Source organism: Bombus pascuorum, chromosome 15 (genome assembly GCF_905332965.1).
Source record: "Bombus pascuorum chromosome 15, iyBomPasc1.1, whole genome shotgun sequence".
NCBI classification, from domain to species: Eukaryota; Metazoa; Arthropoda; class Insecta; order Hymenoptera; family Apidae; genus Bombus; species Bombus pascuorum.
Genome location: NC_083502.1, coordinates 421,412 through 442,929, shown reverse-complemented (window position 1 = coordinate 442,929; position 21,518 = coordinate 421,412). Strand labels below are relative to the sequence as shown.

General features: G+C 38.7%; 2 protein-coding genes and 1 long non-coding RNA gene across 10 annotated transcripts in view; 1 reads left to right on the top strand and 2 right to left on the bottom strand.

Moving 5' to 3' along the window:
- LOC132914594 (uncharacterized) overlaps positions 1 to 21,518 on the top strand; it is a 172,084-nt gene that overhangs the window by 108,750 nt on the left and 41,816 nt on the right. The gene's annotated exons all lie outside the window — the stretch shown is intronic.
- Positions 1 to 21,518, bottom strand: part of LOC132914607 (uncharacterized) — a 157,993-nt gene that overhangs the window by 108,659 nt on the left and 27,816 nt on the right. The gene's annotated exons all lie outside the window — the stretch shown is intronic.
- Positions 16,983 to 21,232, bottom strand: LOC132914601 (uncharacterized). The gene is made up of 4 exons (XM_060973833.1): positions 20,749 to 21,232; positions 19,991 to 20,096; positions 19,552 to 19,760; positions 16,983 to 17,846 (listed from the first exon to the last, which is right to left on the bottom strand). The coding sequence occupies exons 1-4, from the start codon at positions 20,944 to 20,946 to the stop codon at positions 17,232 to 17,234; spliced, it is 1,128 nt and encodes a 375-aa protein (XP_060829816.1). The 5' UTR covers positions 20,947 to 21,232; the 3' UTR covers positions 16,983 to 17,231.

Genomic DNA, 21,518 nt, shown 5'->3' with positions numbered 1-21,518 from the left:
AGTAATTAAATTTCTCAGTCGAACGGAAAGTTTATTTATTTATATGCATCGCGAGTGTCTCGATCAAATTATTGTTGCTTTGTACAATTTTGAAGCTATCTATCAAGCGAGTGATAAATTCCATCGCGGAAGAATTTCGCGTCATTAGACAAGTTCTACTCGTCGCGACATTGGCAAAGAAGATTCTGTGAAATTGCTGCGCAACAACGCTAGAACAGACGAAAGACGTGACGTCACAGTGAGAGTTGGTTGGCACGTGCCGATGCAACACACACCTCGTTCGATTCAGCTCGCTTCCGAATGAGATAGAAAAATCATTCGACGATCAAATCTTGGTGAAAGACAGCATTTTTCCCTGTTGAAATTCCTCACTTGCCTAATAAAAGATGGTTTAACTCTTTGCACTCGTATGTCGAGTATGACTCGACGTCAGTTTTTATCTCAGCAGCTCCTTTGTCGAGTGCCACCTTTTCTTATGAAACGTGCGAAAGAAAAGCAGGATTGCATTCTGGAAATTGTTTCAAGATATATCATACACTTAAGAATTATAAAATACAACAATAGTGTGAATAAAACTGTTATTTAAGTGAATTTCTTTCTTCCTTTATGTTACGATCGTTCGCGAGGAAACGCGTCAGCGAGAGGCGTAAATTCTCGCTACAATTCTGATAGTCGATACCGCGAACCCAGTCGTTCCCCTGTTTCGATTAGGATAACAGAGGTAGTTCAAATGATTGTAACGTTGAATTAACAGGATTAATATTTTTAACAATATTTAAAATTATAATTAACACGTTACAACGGATTTAACGATGATGCAACTAGTTTATTATTATAATTCGACTCGACTCTATGATATTTCTCGACGTATTCGTTTTACTAAACCACGTTGACTTTATTTCTCTGCACTTCCCGATGCATTCGGTTTGAATCCTCATATAATACTGATTGCCCTTCGATTTTGTCCTTTGTCTTCTCTTGGAAACGACCCCCACCACGCTCGACTCTCGCAACAGTTCGCGCCTATGATCACATATGCCATCTTTTTTGCGTAGGTAAAATAACGGACCGAAGGCGAATCGATGTTTTTCAGAACTCGCTGCTTCACGAGAACTATGCGTTTATCGCTATGTTGTGTATATCTCGCCGGTCATGTAAGACGATCTGTCCGCGGCATTGTAGTACCAAGGGAGAAGGTTAGGAACACGGCCTATAGTAAGCTTCGGGACGTAAATTGTCTTAGTTTTTAGTTCAAGTAAATTCCAAATTAAACATTTAAAATCGTTGCGAGCTGTTGCTAACGAAATTGAAATAAAATTCCAAGTGCAAAGGGTTAAAATAGGAATAGAAAGTCGCTGGGCAAACAGAGAGGACATTACCATACATACACGTCTGCATCTCTACATTTAACGTAAGCTTCTCTGTACGATCATTTTCTCCGCCGTGACAGAATTTGTCAAAATAATAAAATACTTCGCAGAGAAGATTAGAAAAATGACCTGTAACATCTAATCAACCTGCAATCGCAAAACATCGTTTCTCGACGTGCTAGCTTCAGGACAATTAATCGGTGCATACGAAAGGCGTTTGCTCGTGGTCCATCAACGATGGGAAAGTTTCTTTCGTTTCATAAGATGACAATACGACAATTTCTGTTTTATATTATTTTACTGAATTAGGTATGCTCCATTTCGTTCTATTTATATTATTATGTTCGTGCATAATTAGATAAATTAATATAAAAGGAAAAACATTGTTCGTCTATTATTTCCTTAGAAACGAAAGAAACTTTTCGGACAAACATATAAATTTCCCAACTTTTCGTCGCGATCCTCGTTCGTATCGTTGGATATCGCGGAAAAAGCAGTGGCGAGTGACGCCGTAGCGAGCGGCCGGCCTTCGCGAGCGCAACTGGGCTTCAACAGTTAATTAAAGCGCGATCGATGGCCGATAGAGAATGTCGACGAGAAAACTCGTCTAATCGCGTAATCGATCGATCGAGCTGGCTGCGCGATTAATTATTCGACAGGCAATTCGCGCGTTGCAGCCTCTTACCGACGAGATTATCTCGCAGAATATTTTCCGTCGAATTGATCCGTGGAGAAAGTCAGCGGATATTTAAGCGGAGGATGTTACGAAATTCCAGTATGAAACGTCCTGCTGGAGATCCTGTCTACTCGTTTCGATGCCCCGAGGTTTTGACCAAATCGCACGAGGTCGGTTTCTCGAGAATTCCCTTTCGGTACCGAGTCAAACTGGATCGAGTGACCAACGTCGATGTGGCAATCTTCCTTTTGCCTTCCTCCTCTGTGTACACTGTCGTTCAAAACTATATGCTCGTTTACTAACTGATTTATGGCAGGGATGGTGGCAGAAGTAGATTTTTTTTTTTATTATTTTATTTTATTTTGTTTTTTTTTTACAATTTGTCCTTATGGACATTTGGTAAAGTGTTATATCTTATTGGTGAAAAAAAAATAAAATAAAAATAAATATAGCATGTGGGTGGCTACCCCCAGGGGGTGCCAGCTTTGTTTTTTCTAAGATATATCTTTAATGAAAATAGATTAGTTAGAAAATTAGAACAGATGGGAAGATTCGAGGCGATTTTTTTACAGCTATTGCAGAGTATCATAATAAATATTTAAATTATTTTTGTAATATATTGTTTTATTTTTTTATTAGTATGCGATGAAAATATTAGCATCTATAAGCGACAAACGCTGTAGGGAACGTAGGAAGTGCATACTATTATATATATTGTTTTTATATATTTTTTTATATATATTGTTCTCATCATTCACACGAATACTCCCAATACTCTTGTAAACATTTAAATACACTTCCTCCCTATCTGAAGTTGCACACAACTAAGTAACAACATCTCGCAGATTATGTCAAGATTGTATTACTCGCAATATGAGGCAATACCATCACATATGTACGTATATCTTATTGCTCAGTCTTAAAATTTTGTTTAGTAATGTTTACTAGATGAAGAAAACCTGTCGATGTTTTTAGAACGAAATGTTTTAAATCATCACTATGTCTTATTATATTATTTATTTTATGTTTAGCACATAAAAATTGTTATGTGATAAACAAAATATCCTTTCAAATACTCTTATTTTAAACCCATTCAAACATTGAGGATTTAAAGATTTCTGACATATAAAAACATTTTCATGAATTTTCAGTACAATTAATGTCATCTTCCATTTTTATTTCGAGTTATAATAGATTTTAGTTTTCTATTTATGAAAAATGAATAAGAATCAAAATGTTAATTTGTAGAGATGAGAACTGCCATGTTTGTGAAGACAAAGCAACATATTCTAACAGATAGGTGACGACTCATATTATTATATGGAAAAGTATCATAAGAAATGTTAACAAGACAGCAAATGAGTTTCATTTGTTTATAATTATATTTAACTATATATTTATTATTTTAAATCTGCGTAACTGTATAACCTATACAATTGGTAAAACCTGCATAACCTATAAAACTGTATAACCTATATCAATTTTGTTCACACTGAGAACATGTAAATTTAATTTGAAAGGATTTTTGCATAAATAATTAATGGAAAGGCTGGTGGTAAAGGTATTAGGCTGTCCGAAAAGTTTCTTTCGTTTTATGAGGAAATAATAGACGCACAATGTTTTTTCTTTTATATTATTTTGTCGAATTACGTGGGTTCCATTTTGTTCTGTTGGGATAAACACCGTGACATTTCACAGACCTGGCTTCACGTTTGTATGAAGATGGACTGTTGTAAAAAGCACGTTTGCGAAAGACAGACACTTTCCGGACAACCTAATATATTGTACAAGATAGAAAAATATGTAGATGTTAGATATTCGAATAAAAAGGGCTTGTGCCCTTATGCGTTGGATTTTTCCAACTGCCACAGGCCAGTGGAATGAAAAATGTCGATCATCCGTCTGTTAAGGGATCAAGAAGACTTGGCAGAGTTTTATCTATTATTATTAATATTATTTTATTTATTATACCATTACATAGTATTAATCGACGTACGTATAAAATTTGCTTGCAATAGAGACGAAGTTTCCAACAATTTTTCAAATGGCCTTAAACGCACTGACATTGTACGCTACGTGTTTATTGAAAAACGATTTATCTTGCGAAGTGAAAGTGACGCGTTCGTCACAGACAGTAAAATCAAAATATCCAAGTCTTTTCAATCGCGTGAAATAATATCTAAGCTTTTTCCTCGGACAGATTTAATTCTTCATAGGAAAATGAACAAATACTTTTATCTCATTGATATGCAAATTTAGCATCGCCGTAATAAGCGTGTAAAATGAAACTTCTTTGATTTATTATCGATTAACGTTTTATTTCTAGATTATCTCGCGTGCGCATTTTCCATGCGGTTTTACGTACAATTTTCCCCAACAAAATGGAAAAAGTTCAATAGACGCTGCTCTGATAGACCGAAGTGTACAGTATCCCTTTGGACGGCAGTGTACTCGATCTATTAGCCCGTTCGTTCGCAGAATACTAATCGGCGTGGTCATTTGAGCTGCGCATTTGAGAACTTGTAACGAGCAGAAAATTGTAGCTAACGGCTGGCTGGCTGGTGCCGCCTCGAACTTCGACCTATCGATTCGAGGTCGGAACTTTCGCCGATGGAAAACCCGCAAACTGCAGAGGCGTCGAAATAGATAGCGCGCGTCGCTGTTGTCGTACCGAAAGTCTTTGGAAAATAGTAGAGAAAAGAAAGTATCGGCGTGCAAATACCAACATATTCCACGGTTATATTGCCTTGGCAACTAAGTGGTTGCGAATTTTGTCATTAGTTGGCAATCACTTAGTTGCCAAGCCAATAATGTGAATGTAGTTGACGTGGAAAACTCTTGCGAATATATTAGGCGTGCTAGGAAAATTGTTCTGAAATTTTTATATTATCGCAACAAAGCAACATCTTCGCACATATTTCCATTCGTGGAATGTACAAGGTATAGAGCGTACGCTGTTTAATTTTGCTAACTGATTAACTTCACCGCCATTCCGCAACGGTGTATCATCTTTCGTTCTGCTTTAACAATTGTTTGACGGATTCATGGCAAAAGAATCGTGGAGCATTGTTGAAACATTTGATCAAAGTAATCGTTGCGCAAGTTACGTTATGATTTCCGTCGGAATAACGTCAGCTGAGTATTCTTAAATGAAACTTTTAATACGATAATCGTATTCTATTTTGACATTCTTCATAGAAAATCATCAACTTGTACGTGTGGAAGAAGCATTAACACTTTGACTGCCACGTTGATCACGGTTTCTCTTTGGTGACCGGAGCGCTTCAACTTCTTACAATTGTAAAAATTTTATGAAAATTCACAGTTAGGGCATTTTGAATATAACCGATAAATAGAAGATATTTTAAAATAGAAATTCCCCATTGAACAATCAATTTAAAAAAAATGAGAAGGAATCTTGCATCTAATGTGCACTGTGTGAAAACACCTTAAACATAAATGTGACTCATCAATACAATCTGGACAATAGGTGGTCACCTTTTCCGTCCAATTCTTAGCAATTTTTGGTCCTAACTGTTTAACACTTTTTTATACCACTCTCTGCAAAATTTTTGTACCAGGTACGCTTGCCCTTCTTGTATCTGCATTTCGTGTCGCCATCTTTGTCGACTAAGTATATTTGACGACTCTGGCGAATGGCACTGTGTGAGGTGCATTGCGAGTGCTATTCTAAAATCTGATATCTTGATTTTTGTTCATGTTGCTTGTTTATAGAGTAGCATCGCGTTTGAAATTCATGTATTTAACAATAACTGTTACGCCCCGAGGCTTACTATAGACCGTGCTCCTAACCGTCTCCCTTGGTACTACAGTGCCGCAGACAGATCGTCTTACATGACCGGCGAGATATACACAACATAGCGATAAACGCATAGTTCTCGTGAAGCAGCGAGTTCTGAAAAACATCGATTCGCTCAAGGTCCGTTATTTTACTTACCAAGGCGCCACGGTAGTCACCCGTGACCACCAATAAGATAAACGGTTCATTGGAGAGGAATGTTGTCTTACATAATCAATTTATCATAATTTTGCTATTATATGCTTTGAATAATAAAAATACTCTCCCGTGGCGTCCTGCGCGAAACATGTGAGTTCGGCGTGGCAGTGAAAGTGTTAACCCCTTGGCATATAATGACGACTCTGAGACTTCAGTAACTGTTTACAGTGGGCGCGGAAGATCCTACGTCGATTCTGTTTTATTTTAAATGTTCTTTTATCCGCTTGACATATCTATTTATAATGCGTATGTCCTGTATTCGAAGTTGCCTGATTCAACAAAGCAGTCGATTGAAAATCTTCGATTGAATATCGTAGAACATGTGCTACATAATTTTTCTGTTCCTAATTATTCGACACGAGGTAGATGATCGCAAAGTGAGTGCTCAACTCGGCTATAAGCAAAACATTGGCCACATTTTCGACTAACAAAAAGGAACATCTTGCAAAAAGATGCCATGTGTGCGTAAAAAATAATATAAGAAGCGAAACAACTGGACAGTGTAGAAAATGTCTAGTTCTTGTACATATTGCAAAATGTTTTCAAATGTATCATACTTTATAGAATTATTCATTTATTATTTTGTAATGTTACTTAATTACTGGCCATTAACATTATATATTAACCTGATTAAATATTATATTTATTTTGCAATGTGAATTTCGAAATAAAATGTTCTGTTTCTAAGCTTGCATATAACTGCTCAGTTGAGCCAGATGAAATTATTCTTCGAAATCATCAAATTGCATTTTATTTGTACGTCAAGGGGTTAATAAAATTAATTTAGCAGATATTTTAACAATTACAACTCGTACGAGATACAGGAAAATTCGCAACATACCACTTTTGTCTCTTTATCTTCTTTCTTCTCTTTTATACGACAGATTTGACCAAATCAAAGCTGAGATATCTGCTAAACTGGTAACTTTCTCCACGTGTAAAAGTTAATAATGTTTTACAGAGAATGTGAAGATTGTTCGAGCGGTGCATTCTACACGATATGATTCCATTATTGCGTTGGCAACTAAATGATTGCGGATTTTGTGGTAATTTTGCAAAAAGTTCAGTAAAATATCTTAGTCACATCATAGAAAAAAACGGTGTACGACCAGGAAGAGATAACCTCAAAGCAGTACGCGAATTTGAACGCCAAAGGAAAAAAAACAATGTAAGACAATTACTGGGGAAAATGAATTTTTAATATAAATTTATAGAAGATGCCTGAAAACTTCTGGAACCACTTCATAACTTCTTAAGGGAAAACGTGGAATTATGAAAAAGAAGAAACAAACTTCAGCTTAGAACAATTTGATGGAAGACAAAAAGCCACAGATTGGATATCAGAGTATGAAATGGAGTGGGAAAAATTAAAAATCCAAAATGAGGAGAAGAAAATCAAGTGCTTGAAGATGCATTTGAAGTTACAGGCGTATCGTGCTGAAGACCAACCCTTGTTGCTAAAAACTTTTAGAAATGAAGTTCTCCAATTTTCCCAGTTGTACCATTGGATGGTAATGACAAAATCCATGATCACTTAGTTACCAACCCAATAATTCACAAAATTCATTCAATTTCCACTGAACAAATATCGACTTTCCTTTAGAAGATAACGCGCGAATTTTTGCAATTTGTACATTCGTTTCGACGTCTTATGATCATTCGAAACGAGAAAGTTGCCTTCGTCAGGTTCGTCTATGCTTTTCATGATCTTGTTTCTACGATACTTCACGTCTAATAGAACGACGCCTCGTTAGAATTTTAGGTATCTCGAGCTGCATTTCGACTATTCGCATAGATATCCGAGCAATTAAACTTATAAAATTAATATTATTAAAATTATTAATATTATTGATATTCCACTTATTAAACGTGGAAATTATACTTTTTAAGTTTAGCGTATTACAGTCCATATTATATTGGCAACTAAATGATTGCGGATTTTGTCGATACTACCTAATGACAAAACCCGCAATCACTTAGTTTGCAGTCCAATGTCTAAGAAAAATATACTATGTCACGCGTCCATCTACGTGAAAACTATAATTTCTCCTCTAATTTACTAGCAATGTCCACTCGTACATTAAGATTGGACACCCTGTATATTTCGTAGAAGAGGAATATCGAAACAATCGTTTCTCGCGAATCACGAAATTCTTTCGCTTTTCTCCTTTCTCCGTGGCAGAGCGGAAGGAAGGAGCGGAGCACGGCGAAAGGACGACTCGCCCTGCAAAATGAAAGTGGATTCCGCGTGCAACGACGACGATGCAGAAACGCGATTGCGTCTCTGTAAAGCGAGCCTGTTGAAAAAAGCCGCATCGATGATTCGATAGGCGACGAAAGAAAAGCCGCGAGCGAATGTAGACGAATTATAGCGCGCAACGGCGTTAAAAAATCCGTGTAATTGTTCCGCTCCTAAAGCAGAAGCTAAGCAAACGCGTCATACGACCAACTCGATTGTCGGCTATTCACGTTCACGACTCGGTAATGACCGTGAATCACACGGTTGCACGGCGGGCTGCTTGTGTGGAAAACTTGTAAAATTGATTGTGCATGCAAGTCACGTTAAACCGAGGTGATTTATTATCCTCAAGTGGAATGACCGAGGAATAAAAAGCTGAATAGAAGAAAGTGCAAATGGCGCTAATTCCTCCGGTTGATGTTCGTGACTCGGTCCTTCGATTAGAAGGGAATCGAGTCGAACAGGACAAATAGAATCCTCCGTTGAAACCAATCGATCGCCAGCAATCAGCCGGAGGGCAGGCTCCGCTCATTTTTAACCCAGATACTCCGACCCATGCTGACGTGATCTCCGAATCATTTTTGTTTTTTTTAATAGTCCAGCGTCGCGGTTCTCCATCGATTCTCTCGAGTTTTCTGCCGAGCTCGCTTTAACGAGCCCTACGCCTAACTGTTTCGTAAGCTTCTCTCGCGGTTATGTAAATCCGGACACTGGACTTGATACCGGTTATCCATCGGCTCCGATTAGGCGATTCACGTTGTAGTAGTCGTCTGATCGACTTTCGACTACGAATCGACACGCTGACAATCGGGTTAGCAGGAAGCAAACGAGGCAGGAACGAGGCGATGAACAGGAAGCTGGATGTTTAATAGACCGATCGGTTGTCGAGACGAATGCGTGTCTTTATTGCGACATAATAGAAACGATAAAAACGACATTCCGTAAGAGAGTGGTGAGAACCACGATCACACTTTTTCTCGGATTCTATCCACGTTGTGAAACGTTTCATCCGCAAACTTTTTTTAAAAACTGACTACGCGATGACGTGACACGTCGTTTCCTGCGTGCAGTGAAACTGTTTTACGAACTTATTCGTTTGTATTTATGCAAATGTCTGTAGCTGTTATTTCATGCAATGCAGTTTCACGGATAACGTGAATATAACATCGAATATCTCCGAGTTCATAATAACGCCAAGTTGTGTCCGTCTTCCTGTTCATTTCGGAATTGCTGTTTGCGCGGACGTGTGCAAAGTACAGACAGCCGGGAAAATTCTTTTCAGAGAGAAAATCTCAATCATGCGCGAGGAATATATCCCTCGAGTCCCAGTGTATTTTACTTTCGCGTTACGAATTCCTTAAACGCATCTGTCCATTCGAGATCTTTAAACGATCGATATATGCGTCTCCAGTCACGTGCCAGGGGTTTAAAGCGGGTGCCAGAGGGGCAAGGGGGTTTCTATGGATTTTATCAAGTGTTAACTATTTCTTATAGAGGTGAACGTGGAACTCGATCGATGCAGATACGCTCCTTGGTTCTGATTCGATTTATCGGATCATGTGATCCCAGTTTTGGATCATTGGTTACCGGAGCGCTTCAACTACTTACAATTGTAAAAATTTTATGAAAATTCACAGTTAAGGCACTTTGAATATAACCGATAAATAGAAGATACTTTGAAATAAAAATTCCCCATTGAACAATCAATTTAAAAAAAATGAGAAGGAATCTTGCATCTAACGGTGCACTGTGTGAAAACACCTTAAACATAAATGTGACTCATCGATACAATCTGGACGATAGGTGGTCACCTTTTGGTCCGATTCCTAGCAATTTTTGATCCTAACTGTTTAACATTTTTTTATACCACTCCCTGTAAAATTTTCGTGCCAGGTACGCTTGCCCCTCTTGTATCTGCATTTCGTGTCGCCATCTTTGTCGAATAAGTATATTTGACGGCTCTGGCGAATGCCACTGTGTGAGGTGCATTGCGAGTGCCATTCTAAAATCTAATACCTTGATTTTTGTTTTTATTGCTTGTTTATAGAGTATCATCGCGTTTGAAATTCATATATTTAACAATAACTGTTACGCCTCGAGGCTTACTATAGACTGTGTTTCTAACCGTCTCCCTTAGTACTACAGTGCCGCGGACAGATCGTCTTAGATAACCGGCGAGATATACACAATATAGCGATAAACGCATAGTTCTCGTGAAGCAGCGAGTTCTGAAAAACATCGATTCGCCTTCGGTCCGTTATTTTACCTACACAAAGAAGGTGGCATATGTGATCATAGGCGCGAACGGTTGCGAGACCCTAGCGTGGTGGGGGTTGTCTGCCAAAAAAGACAAAGGAAAGAATCGAAGGGCAGTCAGTGTCATTTGAGGATTCAAAACGAATGCATCGAAAGGTTTAGAGAAATAAAATCAACAATATATTTGCACGTTTTGCCTACGACGAAATAACGAAAGCGAATGGTTTGTTGAAATAAACGAAGCCTTGTTATAATATGTCGCTATCAACTGTTACCAAGATGCCACGGTGGTCACCCGTGACCACCAATAAGATAAACGGTCCAATGGGGAGGAATGTTGTCTTACATCATCAAATCATTATATCCTTTATTGCATTTTATGCAGTCAAAGTGTTAACATTAGAATAGCAATCGATAAAAACAGGGCCGACGTGACCTTTTGCGGGTCCTGAATGCACATTCAAATTCTACACGTAAATTTTACAACAAGGATTTATTTATTTAAAAATGCTGTTACATATTATATATTTTTTATTAGCAGCTTTTTAAACAAATCCATGTAATATTTTTTCGCGTCCATAATTCACTTTGAAGGGGGAAAAAATTCAATGAAAGTAGAAAATCTGTAATTATGTATGACTTTTGCAAAAAACTATTGATGTAGTTTAATTTTTTTAAAAAGTTCATTTCTCTAAAAGCACCTGGATTTTTTAATCTAAAGTTGTTTCCAGAATATGAGGACTTTATGGAGTTACACTGAACTTTGATGATCTTTGTCACTCCTTTAAACTGAATCATCGCTACTAAAAAAATGTCTTGCATTTGTTAATGTTATTATCATTCTGTAAAAAGTTAATCAAAATCGGTGTTCTTTAATTGGGTAATTTTCGTAGACCGTGCTGAACCTGACTTGCGCCGGCCCTGGATAAAAATGTCAACCTATTCAAATAACTTATCCACGGTAGTGAAAATCCATTTTGTAAAATTACTTTTAATTTGCTTTTGTCGGCCACTGCAAATGGATCCTTTTAACACTTAGCCAACCGAATAGGTAGATCTTCCTGTGAAGAATATCGCTGTGTAACCGAACGGGGAAATCTGCCTTTTTTTTTTTTGATATTATCAATTATTGTTTACCTGAAATTATTCCAAATTAATTACTGTTCTGCTTTTATAAAGTACAGTATATAATAAAATACACCAATTGAGTGGTGTTAAAATTAATTCAAAAATTACACTATCAGTTGTGACTGAATAAAGTTATAATCGAACGATACCAAATTGTAAACAAATACTAAAATGCATTATGAATTTTTCATTTCACGTTCGACTCGTGTTATCTATCTTCAGCCATCTTTAATATTTGTCTGACGAATGCACAAAAAATCGACTTGTTACAAATATCGAGACATTGGCGCGACTGCAAGCGGCCATTTGTCAAATTTGAACACGTCCATCGCAAGATAACGATCTCTCGACTCATCGATTCATCGAGGCTGTAGCCGTTTCGTGGACAATACGCACGAGCCACAACGTCTGATGGATTACGTGAGCGAGTATGTTAAAAAGGGTCGAAAGCGGCCCGTGGAACCTGACCGCGCGTTTTTCGGTGAAAGCGAAAGCAATTCGGCGAACAGGATTGGAACCGGTGAAACGGCGCTTTACTTACTGTACCGGCGAGACGTGGTCGATCGCGTGGCGTCGTCGTCACGCAACCCTCGCCAGCTCCGCGCCCTTCGATCGTAAGTGTGAAACACGGGCAAGGTTCTAGCGTTTCACGGTCGAAATAGACGTCGAGCGAACGAAACCAGAAACTAACGAGCAAAACGACGTTCGATCTCGTAATCTCGCATTGAGAAATATTCTTAAGCGGTGAAAGTTTCGAAGATATGTTTCGGACAATTCATCGGCCTCTGCGCCGAGGACGTTGTGTAACTGCGTGTCTGCTACTTGTTAGCGACTACATGGGGTGTTTTACGTTGTTGGAACAGCAGTCGTAGATATTTTATTTTTTTGGTTAAAAGACGCACCTGCGTAAAGGTTTTCTCTGATAAGATATCCACGATAATAATCGAAATTTTTCAACGAGACTGAGAGTTCGTTTACAAAATAGCGCAGCAAGTTGTTCGATCGAAATATTCGCCGCTGCGTTCCACAATTTTAATTTTTCTATATAACAATAAAAATGAAAAATTGAAATTCTAAATCAAATTTTCATTAACATCTTGCCTGCCACGGTGGTCATTGGTGACCGGAACACTTCTTACAATTGTAAAAATTGAGTGAAAATTGACAGTTAGGGCATTTTCAATATAACCGATAAATAGAAGATACTTTGAAACGAAAAGTGTCCCTTTGAACAATTAAACATTTTTATTAGAACATCTTGCATCCAACGATGCACTGTGTTAAGACACTTTAAACATAAATGTGGCTCATCAATAGGTGGTCACCTTTTTAGTCCAATTCCTAGCAATTTTTGATCCTAGCTGTTTAACATTTTTTTATATCACTCTCTGCAAAATTTTCGTGCCAGGTACGCTTGCCCTTCTTTCATCTGCATTTCGTGTCGCTATCTTTGTCGAATAAGTATATTTGACGGCTCTGGAGAATGGCACTATGTAAGGTGCATTGCGAGTACCATTCTAAAATCTGATACCTTGATTTTTGTTCATGTTGTTTGTTTATAGAGTATCATCGCGTTTGAAATTCATATATTTAACAATAACTGTTACGCCTCGAGGCTTACTATAGACCGTGCTCCTAACCTTCTCCCTTGTTACTACAGTGCCGCAGACAGATCGTCTTACATGACCGGCGAGATATACACAACATAGCGATAAACGCATAGTTCTCGTGAAGCAGCGACTTCTGAAAAACATCGATTCGCCTTCGGTCCGTTATTTTACCTACACAAAGAAAATGGCATACGTGATCATAGGCGCGAACGGTTGCGAGACCCTAGCGTGGTGGGGGTTGTCTGCCAAAAAAGACAAAGGAAAGAATCGAAGGGCAGTCAGTGTCATTTGAGGATTCAAAACGAATGCATCGAGAGGTTTAGAGAAATAAAATCAACAATATATTTGCACGTTTTGCCTACGACAAAATAACGAATGCGAGTGGTTTGTTGAAATAAACGAAGCCTTGTTATAATACGTCGCTATCAACTGCTACCAAAGCGCCACAGTGGTCACCCGTGACCACTAATAAGATGAACGGTCCATTGGGGAACAATGTCGTCCTACATCATTGCCATTATATGCTTTGAATAATGAAAATACTCTCGTGGCGTCCTGAGATGAAACATGTGATTTCAGCGTGGCAGTCAAAGTGTTAGTGATATAAATACTATAGAAATAACAATATTATAAATAATATACTCTATAAGCTAGCTACGTGTTTCCCCTTCGCAATCTTACGATAAAATAATTTTATCACGCAGAATTCATCGCTCGCCTGATGAACGATACCTTAAAGTTACACGAAACAACGGCAAACATTTTGATCGAGCAACCTGCGTCTCTTTTCCAATCTTCTCCAATCGGAGATCACTTTCTAGATATGTCTCGTATTTCTATTGCCAACATACGGTTAAACGTATGTCAAGAACATACGCAAATACATAGATAAACACGTGAAATAAGAACCGCGTTAGAGATCTATGAATCGGTGGATGCAAAGACCGTGTAACGAGATGTAACTCATGAGAAAGATTACGAAACTCGTAGACGAATTACCGGGCTGTCTGGTCTGGTCTGGTCTCGTTGTTATAACCGTGCGTGCATGACGTTGTACGTATCCGACTGTGGCGAAAGTGCTGGCGGACCGCTATGGAAAGAAAGCCAGGAAATAGGTCGAAAACGCGAACCGTTTTCTGCATATTTCCCATAACGATCGACACTCCGGTATTCCTGGCTGAGTTTCAAGTTGCACGTAAATAGCTACTCGTGCGACCTTTTTTACCTCGCTTCGCCTCGATATCGATCTGTCCTCGGTTTTCTAACGTTCCATGCGTTTCTTCTACTCTCGAGTTTTTTCGAGATTGCGGCAGCTAGCTGTTGCACATAGATTTTATCTCGCAGCGAGCGAGATGCGAAACAATGACGCTGCCTCTCATCGCTAAATTGCCGGTGATATAGCTGTTTAATCGTCACTGACGGAGATGCTCTAGTTTGAAGTGATTTTAGGCGAGTTTTGTATTCTTTGATTTACAACTATTAGGTTATCCGAAAAGTTTCTTTCGTTTTACAAGGAAACAATACACGAACAATGTTTGTGTTTTATATTAGTTTATTGAATTATGCACGAACTTAATAGTAGAAATAAAAGGAAATGGTTCATACCTAATTCAGTAAAATAATATAAAACGGAAATTGCTGCTCATCTATTATCACTTTATGAAACGAAAGAAACTTAATTGTTAGTATTAGGTAATTGTTAGTCTTCGCTGATAATTAGGAATATTACGAATATTGTGTTTCTGTTGAAGAACGTACGTTAGGTGAAAATTGTATACAACTATTTATTGATAATTGATCGATAATTTGAATATATATAGGAAGAAACATGAGCGGAAAATAAATAAGGTAAAAGGAAAGCTCGTGGTATTCGTAGCTTTCCGTTTTCCATTCGATTTCTACGGGTGTCGCAACCACCCGCATTCTCGCGTTTCTTTCGCGAAATCCGATTGGGACGCGCTATGAAACAAGATTATGGTTCGCCGATCGCAAACAGAACGCAATGGTACACGATGCTTACCGTGTGTTTAACACTAGAACTACCGATAGTTAACACGAAACTATTTCTACCAAAACCAGTGAAACTGACTGGTCTTTAAAAATATGTAATAATAGAATATTTTTATATTTGTTGATTTATTACTTTCTTACGGAAGGAATTCCATGTTACGTAGTACATTTTTGGTATTATTAATTCATCTGTGACCATGATCTCTAAACGAGGGTTGACATATTTATAAAATTGTCGAACCTGTTATTTTGACTGGTTTGGTATTTCTAGTGTTAGCATCTAACGATCTAGCGATCGACCCGGAATTTTCCTGATAACTGATATCGTCGTATCGAATGATACGCGGTAAAAATTTGAAAAACGTGTGGCAAGTTGTAGAAAACGAGGAAACTGGTTAATTGGGGTTCGATAAACAGATTGCAGCACTCTTTTATATTTTGACAAGTATCAGTCATTTTCACTGATATTGGCATAAGTAGCCTTGATACGAAATTATTCTCAGTTTGAATACATTGAAAACAAAATAAAATTCATTATATTATTCTTTTAGTTATTGTTGCACCACTCATTCTCACTGGTATTGGTATAAGTAGCCTTGATAAGAAATTATTCTCAGTTTGAATACATAGAAAAGAAAATAAAATTCATTGTATTAGTCTTTTAGTTATTGTTGCACCACTCATTCTCACTGGTAGTGGTATAAGTAGCCTTGATAAGAAATTATTTTCAGTTTGAATACATAAAAAAGAAAATAAAACTCATTATATTATTCTTTTAGTTATCGTTGCGAAAGTCATTACATCATTGCGGAAAAGAATATAACACGAAGTAAGAATTTAAAAATGAAACCGTAAAACCAGTCAATTTCACTGGTGTGGTTATTGTAGTGTTAACAACATAACACATAAATGTCATCAAATCGTTGGAATATTTCACAAACGTGTTATGTATAATCTGAAATTTCACTAGCAGTGTAACGATTATCGCGATTGTAACAGTAAAATATGAAGGCAATCTGAAAATGTATAAAGAATTACATTTATTGCAAACATACGCAGTTAATACATACATTGTTAGTGAGAAATAAATAAACAGCGTGAATAGTAGTCTTAACATACATATACAATTAGTGCTATACATTGGTACAGATGTTCTCGCATCGTGTGTACGTATTATGGTTTATAAAATAGCATGATTTGCTAGCTAAAGGTATAGCTTCCGGCAAATACCTTGTAACTTCTACATATATGTAACAGGTTGTCTGAAAAGTTTCTTTCGTTTCATAAGTGAAACAATACATGCCCAACATTTTTCATTTTATATTATTTTATGGATTCATGTATGATCCATTTTCTAGTAATAGAGTAAAATGGATCAAACATAATTCAATAAAATAATATAAAATACAAAATGTTGTGTATCTACTATTTGCTTGTAAAGCGAAACTTTTGGCACAACCTGATACGTTCACAGATTCGTTCCAGCCACTTAAATCGTGCCCTCTTATACAATTCGATAAATACAGAAATGGCAAAGAAATACAGGAATAGTTATTGATATAGGTATTGTCAAAATTCGCGACACTACCACGCCGCTCTTCCCCCTAGAGGCGGCGGGTGTTCGTGCGGATTTCCTCCACGAAAAAAAAAAAAAAAAAAAAAAAAGTCAATATAAATACAGAGACGTTAGAAGTTCGATACGACGAGTAACTGTGACATTACATGTAAATACATTTGCACCAATATTCTATCTTTCACGCGTTATAATACATATGCGTATGGCCATATTGGCGACGACGACCTTACAACTGCCCCACTCTTTAAATGTAATCGCTTTCTCTACGTTCGAAAACGTGGTTACTGGCTGTGTCCACAGCAATTTCGATTGTATCGTACAGTGTGAAGGAGCTGCTACTGTAAATTTTTAGAAATTGCCACAATCGCTGGCAACGTTCTTTAACAAAGCTCCACCAAAAATACGAACTGCAGTTCTGGCCCACGAAATCAACATCAGCTTCCCACCAATGTAAGGACTTCCTCTACCAATTTCACAGTGTGTGTACGACAATTTTATCAATTGCAGTCCTAGAGGTTGTTCTTGCAACCTGGACAGTTCTATGCTCGTAGCATCGCGCCATGGATCGGTCGTTCTAGAAGAGATGGATTTAGCTGTGCCGGTGAGCAGAGGCAGAGACACGGCGTTCTCGTCGTAGCCACGTCCTCGAAGTTTATTGGAATTAGTCGGCAGGAATGTGTAAGGCGTTCTCGTTCGCCTTCCATAATCGATGGCGCGTTGCATCAGTTTCGTTGGAATCCTCGCAAAAAGCGGAACCGTGGCGTAACTCGAGGTGGACACCCGAGTCGAATCGTAGGAGGCTTCGAGCTGATAGTCTGTGTGCGGGCTATCGAAAGCCGAGGCTAAAAGAAGGTTGAAGCCCAATACGGAACCCTCGATACCGTCCTCCAGCCCTTTGTCAAAGTCCGTGTATTCCTGGCCCAGCACGATGTCTCCTCCACTCGGGATCGTCTGTCCTATCGTCTAAAATCGATCGCGAGTTTCGTACAAATAATTTGCCTTTCAGCAGCGTAGTAAGTGAGATTTCTATGGAAAATACCGCGTAGCGGAGAATGGTCAGAAAATGGGAAATTTCTATCCCTTCAGGCACATTATGTAAGCCGTAATAAAGTATTGTAAAAACACAATCATTTGTGGGAAATCTGATGGGAAAGTTGGCGGTGTCCTGAAAGGCGAGTCGAAACTTTTTCGCTTCCGCACGAATACGTGAAATGCAAATATTCGAACGCTACCTTATAAAGAAAAATCTATAATTCTGTGATAGGGCAGGTAGGAAGATATTGCTGAAGTTGTTCATTGATTGCGGCGAAACGCGACAAATTAACACTTTGACTGCCACGTTGGTCACGGTTTCTCCTATGACGCCACAGTGGTCATTGGTGACCCGAGCGCTTCTTCTTACAATTGTAAAAATTTTATGAAAATTCACAGTTAGGGAATTTTGAATATAACCGATAAATAGAAGATATTTTAAAATATAAATTCCCTATTGAACAATCAATTTAAAAAAAATGAGAAGGAATCTTGCATCTAACGGTGCACTGTGTGAAAACACCTAAAACATAAATGTGGCTCATCGATAGGTGATCACCTTTTTCGTCCGATTCTTAGCAATTTTGAATCCTAACTGTTTAACATTTTTTTTTATATCACTCCCTGCAAAATTTTCGTGCCAGGTACGCTTGCCCTTCTTTCATCTGCATTTCGTGTCGCCATCTTTGTCGAATAAGTATATTTGACGGCTCTGGAGAATGGCACTATGTAAGGTGCATTGCGAGTACCATTCTAAAATCTGATACCTTGATTTTTGTTCATGTTGTTTGTTTATAGAGTATCATCGCGTTTGAAATTCATATATTTAACAATAACTGTTACGTCCCGAGGCTTACTATAGACCGTGCTCCTAAACTTCTCCCTTGTTACTACAGTGCCGCAGACAGATCGTCTTACATGACCGGCGAGATATACACAATATAGCGATAAACGCATAGTTCTCGTGAAGCAGCGAGTTCTGAAAAACATCGATTCGCCTTCGGTCCGTTATTTTACCTACGCAAAAAAGATGGCGTACGTGATCATAGGCGCGAACGGTTGCGTGAGCCTAGCGTGATGGGGGTTGTCTGCCAGAGAAGACAAAGGAAAGAATCGAAGGGCAGTCAGTGTCATTTGAGGATTCAAAACGAATGCATCGAGAGGTTTAGAGAAATAAAATCAACAATATATTTGCACGTTTTGCCTACGACAAAATAACGAATGCGAGTGGTTTGTTGAAATAAACGAAGCCTTGTTCTAATACGTCGCTATCAACTGTTACCAAGATGCCACGGTGGTCACCCGTGACCACTAATAAGATGAACGGTCCATTGGGGAAGAATGTCGTCTTATATCATTGCCATTATATGCTTTGAATAATGAAAATACTCCCGTGGCGTCCTGAGATGAAACATGTGATTTCGGCGTCAAAGTGCTAAGGCAAGCTATTACGCAGTGGCACCACCAACTTCATTTACATTTTTAGAATTTTCCCATTGGGTCTACCACGAATGATTGCACTGTGGATTACTTACGACCTACTTGGTATAACGTGTTGTTAGAATTGTAAACAACAGGGAGAGAAATTCCTCACTTTCTCATCGTCCTTTGCAAAATATATAAAAATTCGACAAACCTCATCGGAATGGCCTTGAGCCCAGAGCTGGCCGTTGATCCAGAGTCCATAGAGCCCGGCCTGGTTCTCCCAGCTGAGACAGAAATGGTACCACCGATTCTCTAGAATATCGGTCGACATCGCGAGCACCTGTTTTCCTCTGATCTCAAGGTGAATGCTCCTGCCATGTGGCGCTATCCACGATCGTACCAGTCGCTCTCGCTCGTCTTCTGTCGGAAGCAATCGCGTAAACGGTTATTAGTGCTCCATCTCTGCAGCATTAAAAGCCACTTTATTAAAACGAGCGAATGAAACGCGAGTAGCCGGCACGAGCCAGCGATCCTCTGAGCGGTGAAAATGCTTTTCGTGGCTGTTTTCTTGGTTGCGTAAAGACACGAAAGGGGCCAGAAGATAATCACGAAGTGGAGAAACGTTCGCGTTGATCTTTGAGTCTACTTACTCGAGTAGGAAAATATGGGATGAGAGTGAGTGAGATCGTTCGATTGCATCCACAGGCAGAAGGTGAACTCCGACAACTCCGGCACTGGCAGCTCCCACCGTAGAAACTGCAAATCCACGTTTCCTCTGTTTATACAGATGCAAAAAATCGACGAATATATGCACGTGGCAATCGTGAAATTGCGTCACTTTAAGGCAAGTTTTTAAGTAGTAGACAATTTTTTGAAAATTTCTTCGGAACAATGAAAATGTTCATGAATCGTGTGAAAAAGTTTCATAACGAGATTAGAAAAAATGTGATAGAAAACAAGACAAGAACTTGCTGTGACCGGAATTGTTCGATACCGTAACCAAATCAGGCATTTTACTTTTAACGATCTCGCATTCCGTTAAACGTTTCCAGTGGCATACGTTCGATCAAAGCCTTAAATGTGCGTACAGGATTAGCCAATGAACGACTGTTACAATTACGTGTCCGGAATAAGATGATTATGCGTTTCTACGTAATCGGTAACGGGGCAAAGAACGCAACAAAATCTTGCATCCTATGAAATTAAATTGACTCTGATTTAATCCATCACTCACTATAACCCAATTACTCTCAATTTGTTAATTTGTCCTAAATCAATCGCGTAATATCTTCTTGTTAATATTTAGAAAAGAATTTCTTTCCCTTCTGAAGAGAACTTTTGCAAAAATTGTAGGTCTCATTGCAAGGAAGAAAATGAAGCAATTTCTAAGCTTTGCAAACTTTCTCACCTGAATGTATCCCTTCTGAGTGAGCTCCACCTTGTGCATAGGAGTCTCGTGTTTCTTTTCTATCGGCATCGTTGACCCCCAACATGGAACTATCGCGTAACCCAGTAAAATCAAACGAACCGTTTCAATCGCATAATTTCGACGATTCCTTTGAGAAAGATTCGACGAATTCTCCGTTCGTCCGCTCGATCCGTTCATCCCTTTAGCCTCTTCCAAGGAGCGATCGTCTGCCGATGGTCGTTCGATTAATTTCGAAACGAAAGATCGTTCTTCTTAGCGAAATCTGGGTAATTGCGAGACTTGGCCGGTTGCTTGTGCGCTGGATCTCGAGCAGGAGAAACGAAGCCCGGTGTGGCGAACAGTCGACGCGAGTAAACAACACTAAGCAAGGCTAGTGGCAAGGTAAGGCGGGCGGGCACAGCCCGCGTAAACAGGTTGAATAGCGAAGAGGAAGGAGCACCTTGTCCATGATGCCACTCGACGAATCGTTTGACCGCTAAATTCGAAGTAATTTCACCGTTTCTTTTCACGTACTCGCGTCTTACTGTTACTTCGTACGATGATAGTCGCGTTGATGTTCCGCTTTGTTGTTTGCCGTTTGTTGTTTCGTATAAAAAGGGAGGATGTGAATGTTGTGTATCACGAACCGTGTTGCGTATTTTCTGCAATTCTTGGGGCTGATCTTGTCTCAGGTTTAACCTAATCTTCTTTAATCATCTTTAACCTAAAGATGTTAAACAAAATTATCTTATGAGCGATTGGAGAAAAGA

What these genes read in the sequence shown, in the direction of transcription:
- LOC132914601 (XM_060973833.1), bottom strand. Translation starts at nt 20,946, where the DNA reads ATGAACGGATCGAGCGGACGAACGGAGAATTCGTCGAATCTTTCTCAA. An exon ending in TCCCATATTTTCCTACTCGA is followed by an intron (nt 19,761 to 19,990) that starts GTAAGTAGACTC and finishes TGCTTCCGACAG; the next exon opens with AAGACGAGCGAGAGCGACTG. An exon ending in CTCAAGGCCATTCCGATGAG is followed by an intron (nt 17,847 to 19,551) that starts GTTTGTCGAATT and finishes GATCGATTTTAG; the next exon opens with ACGATAGGACAGACGATCCC.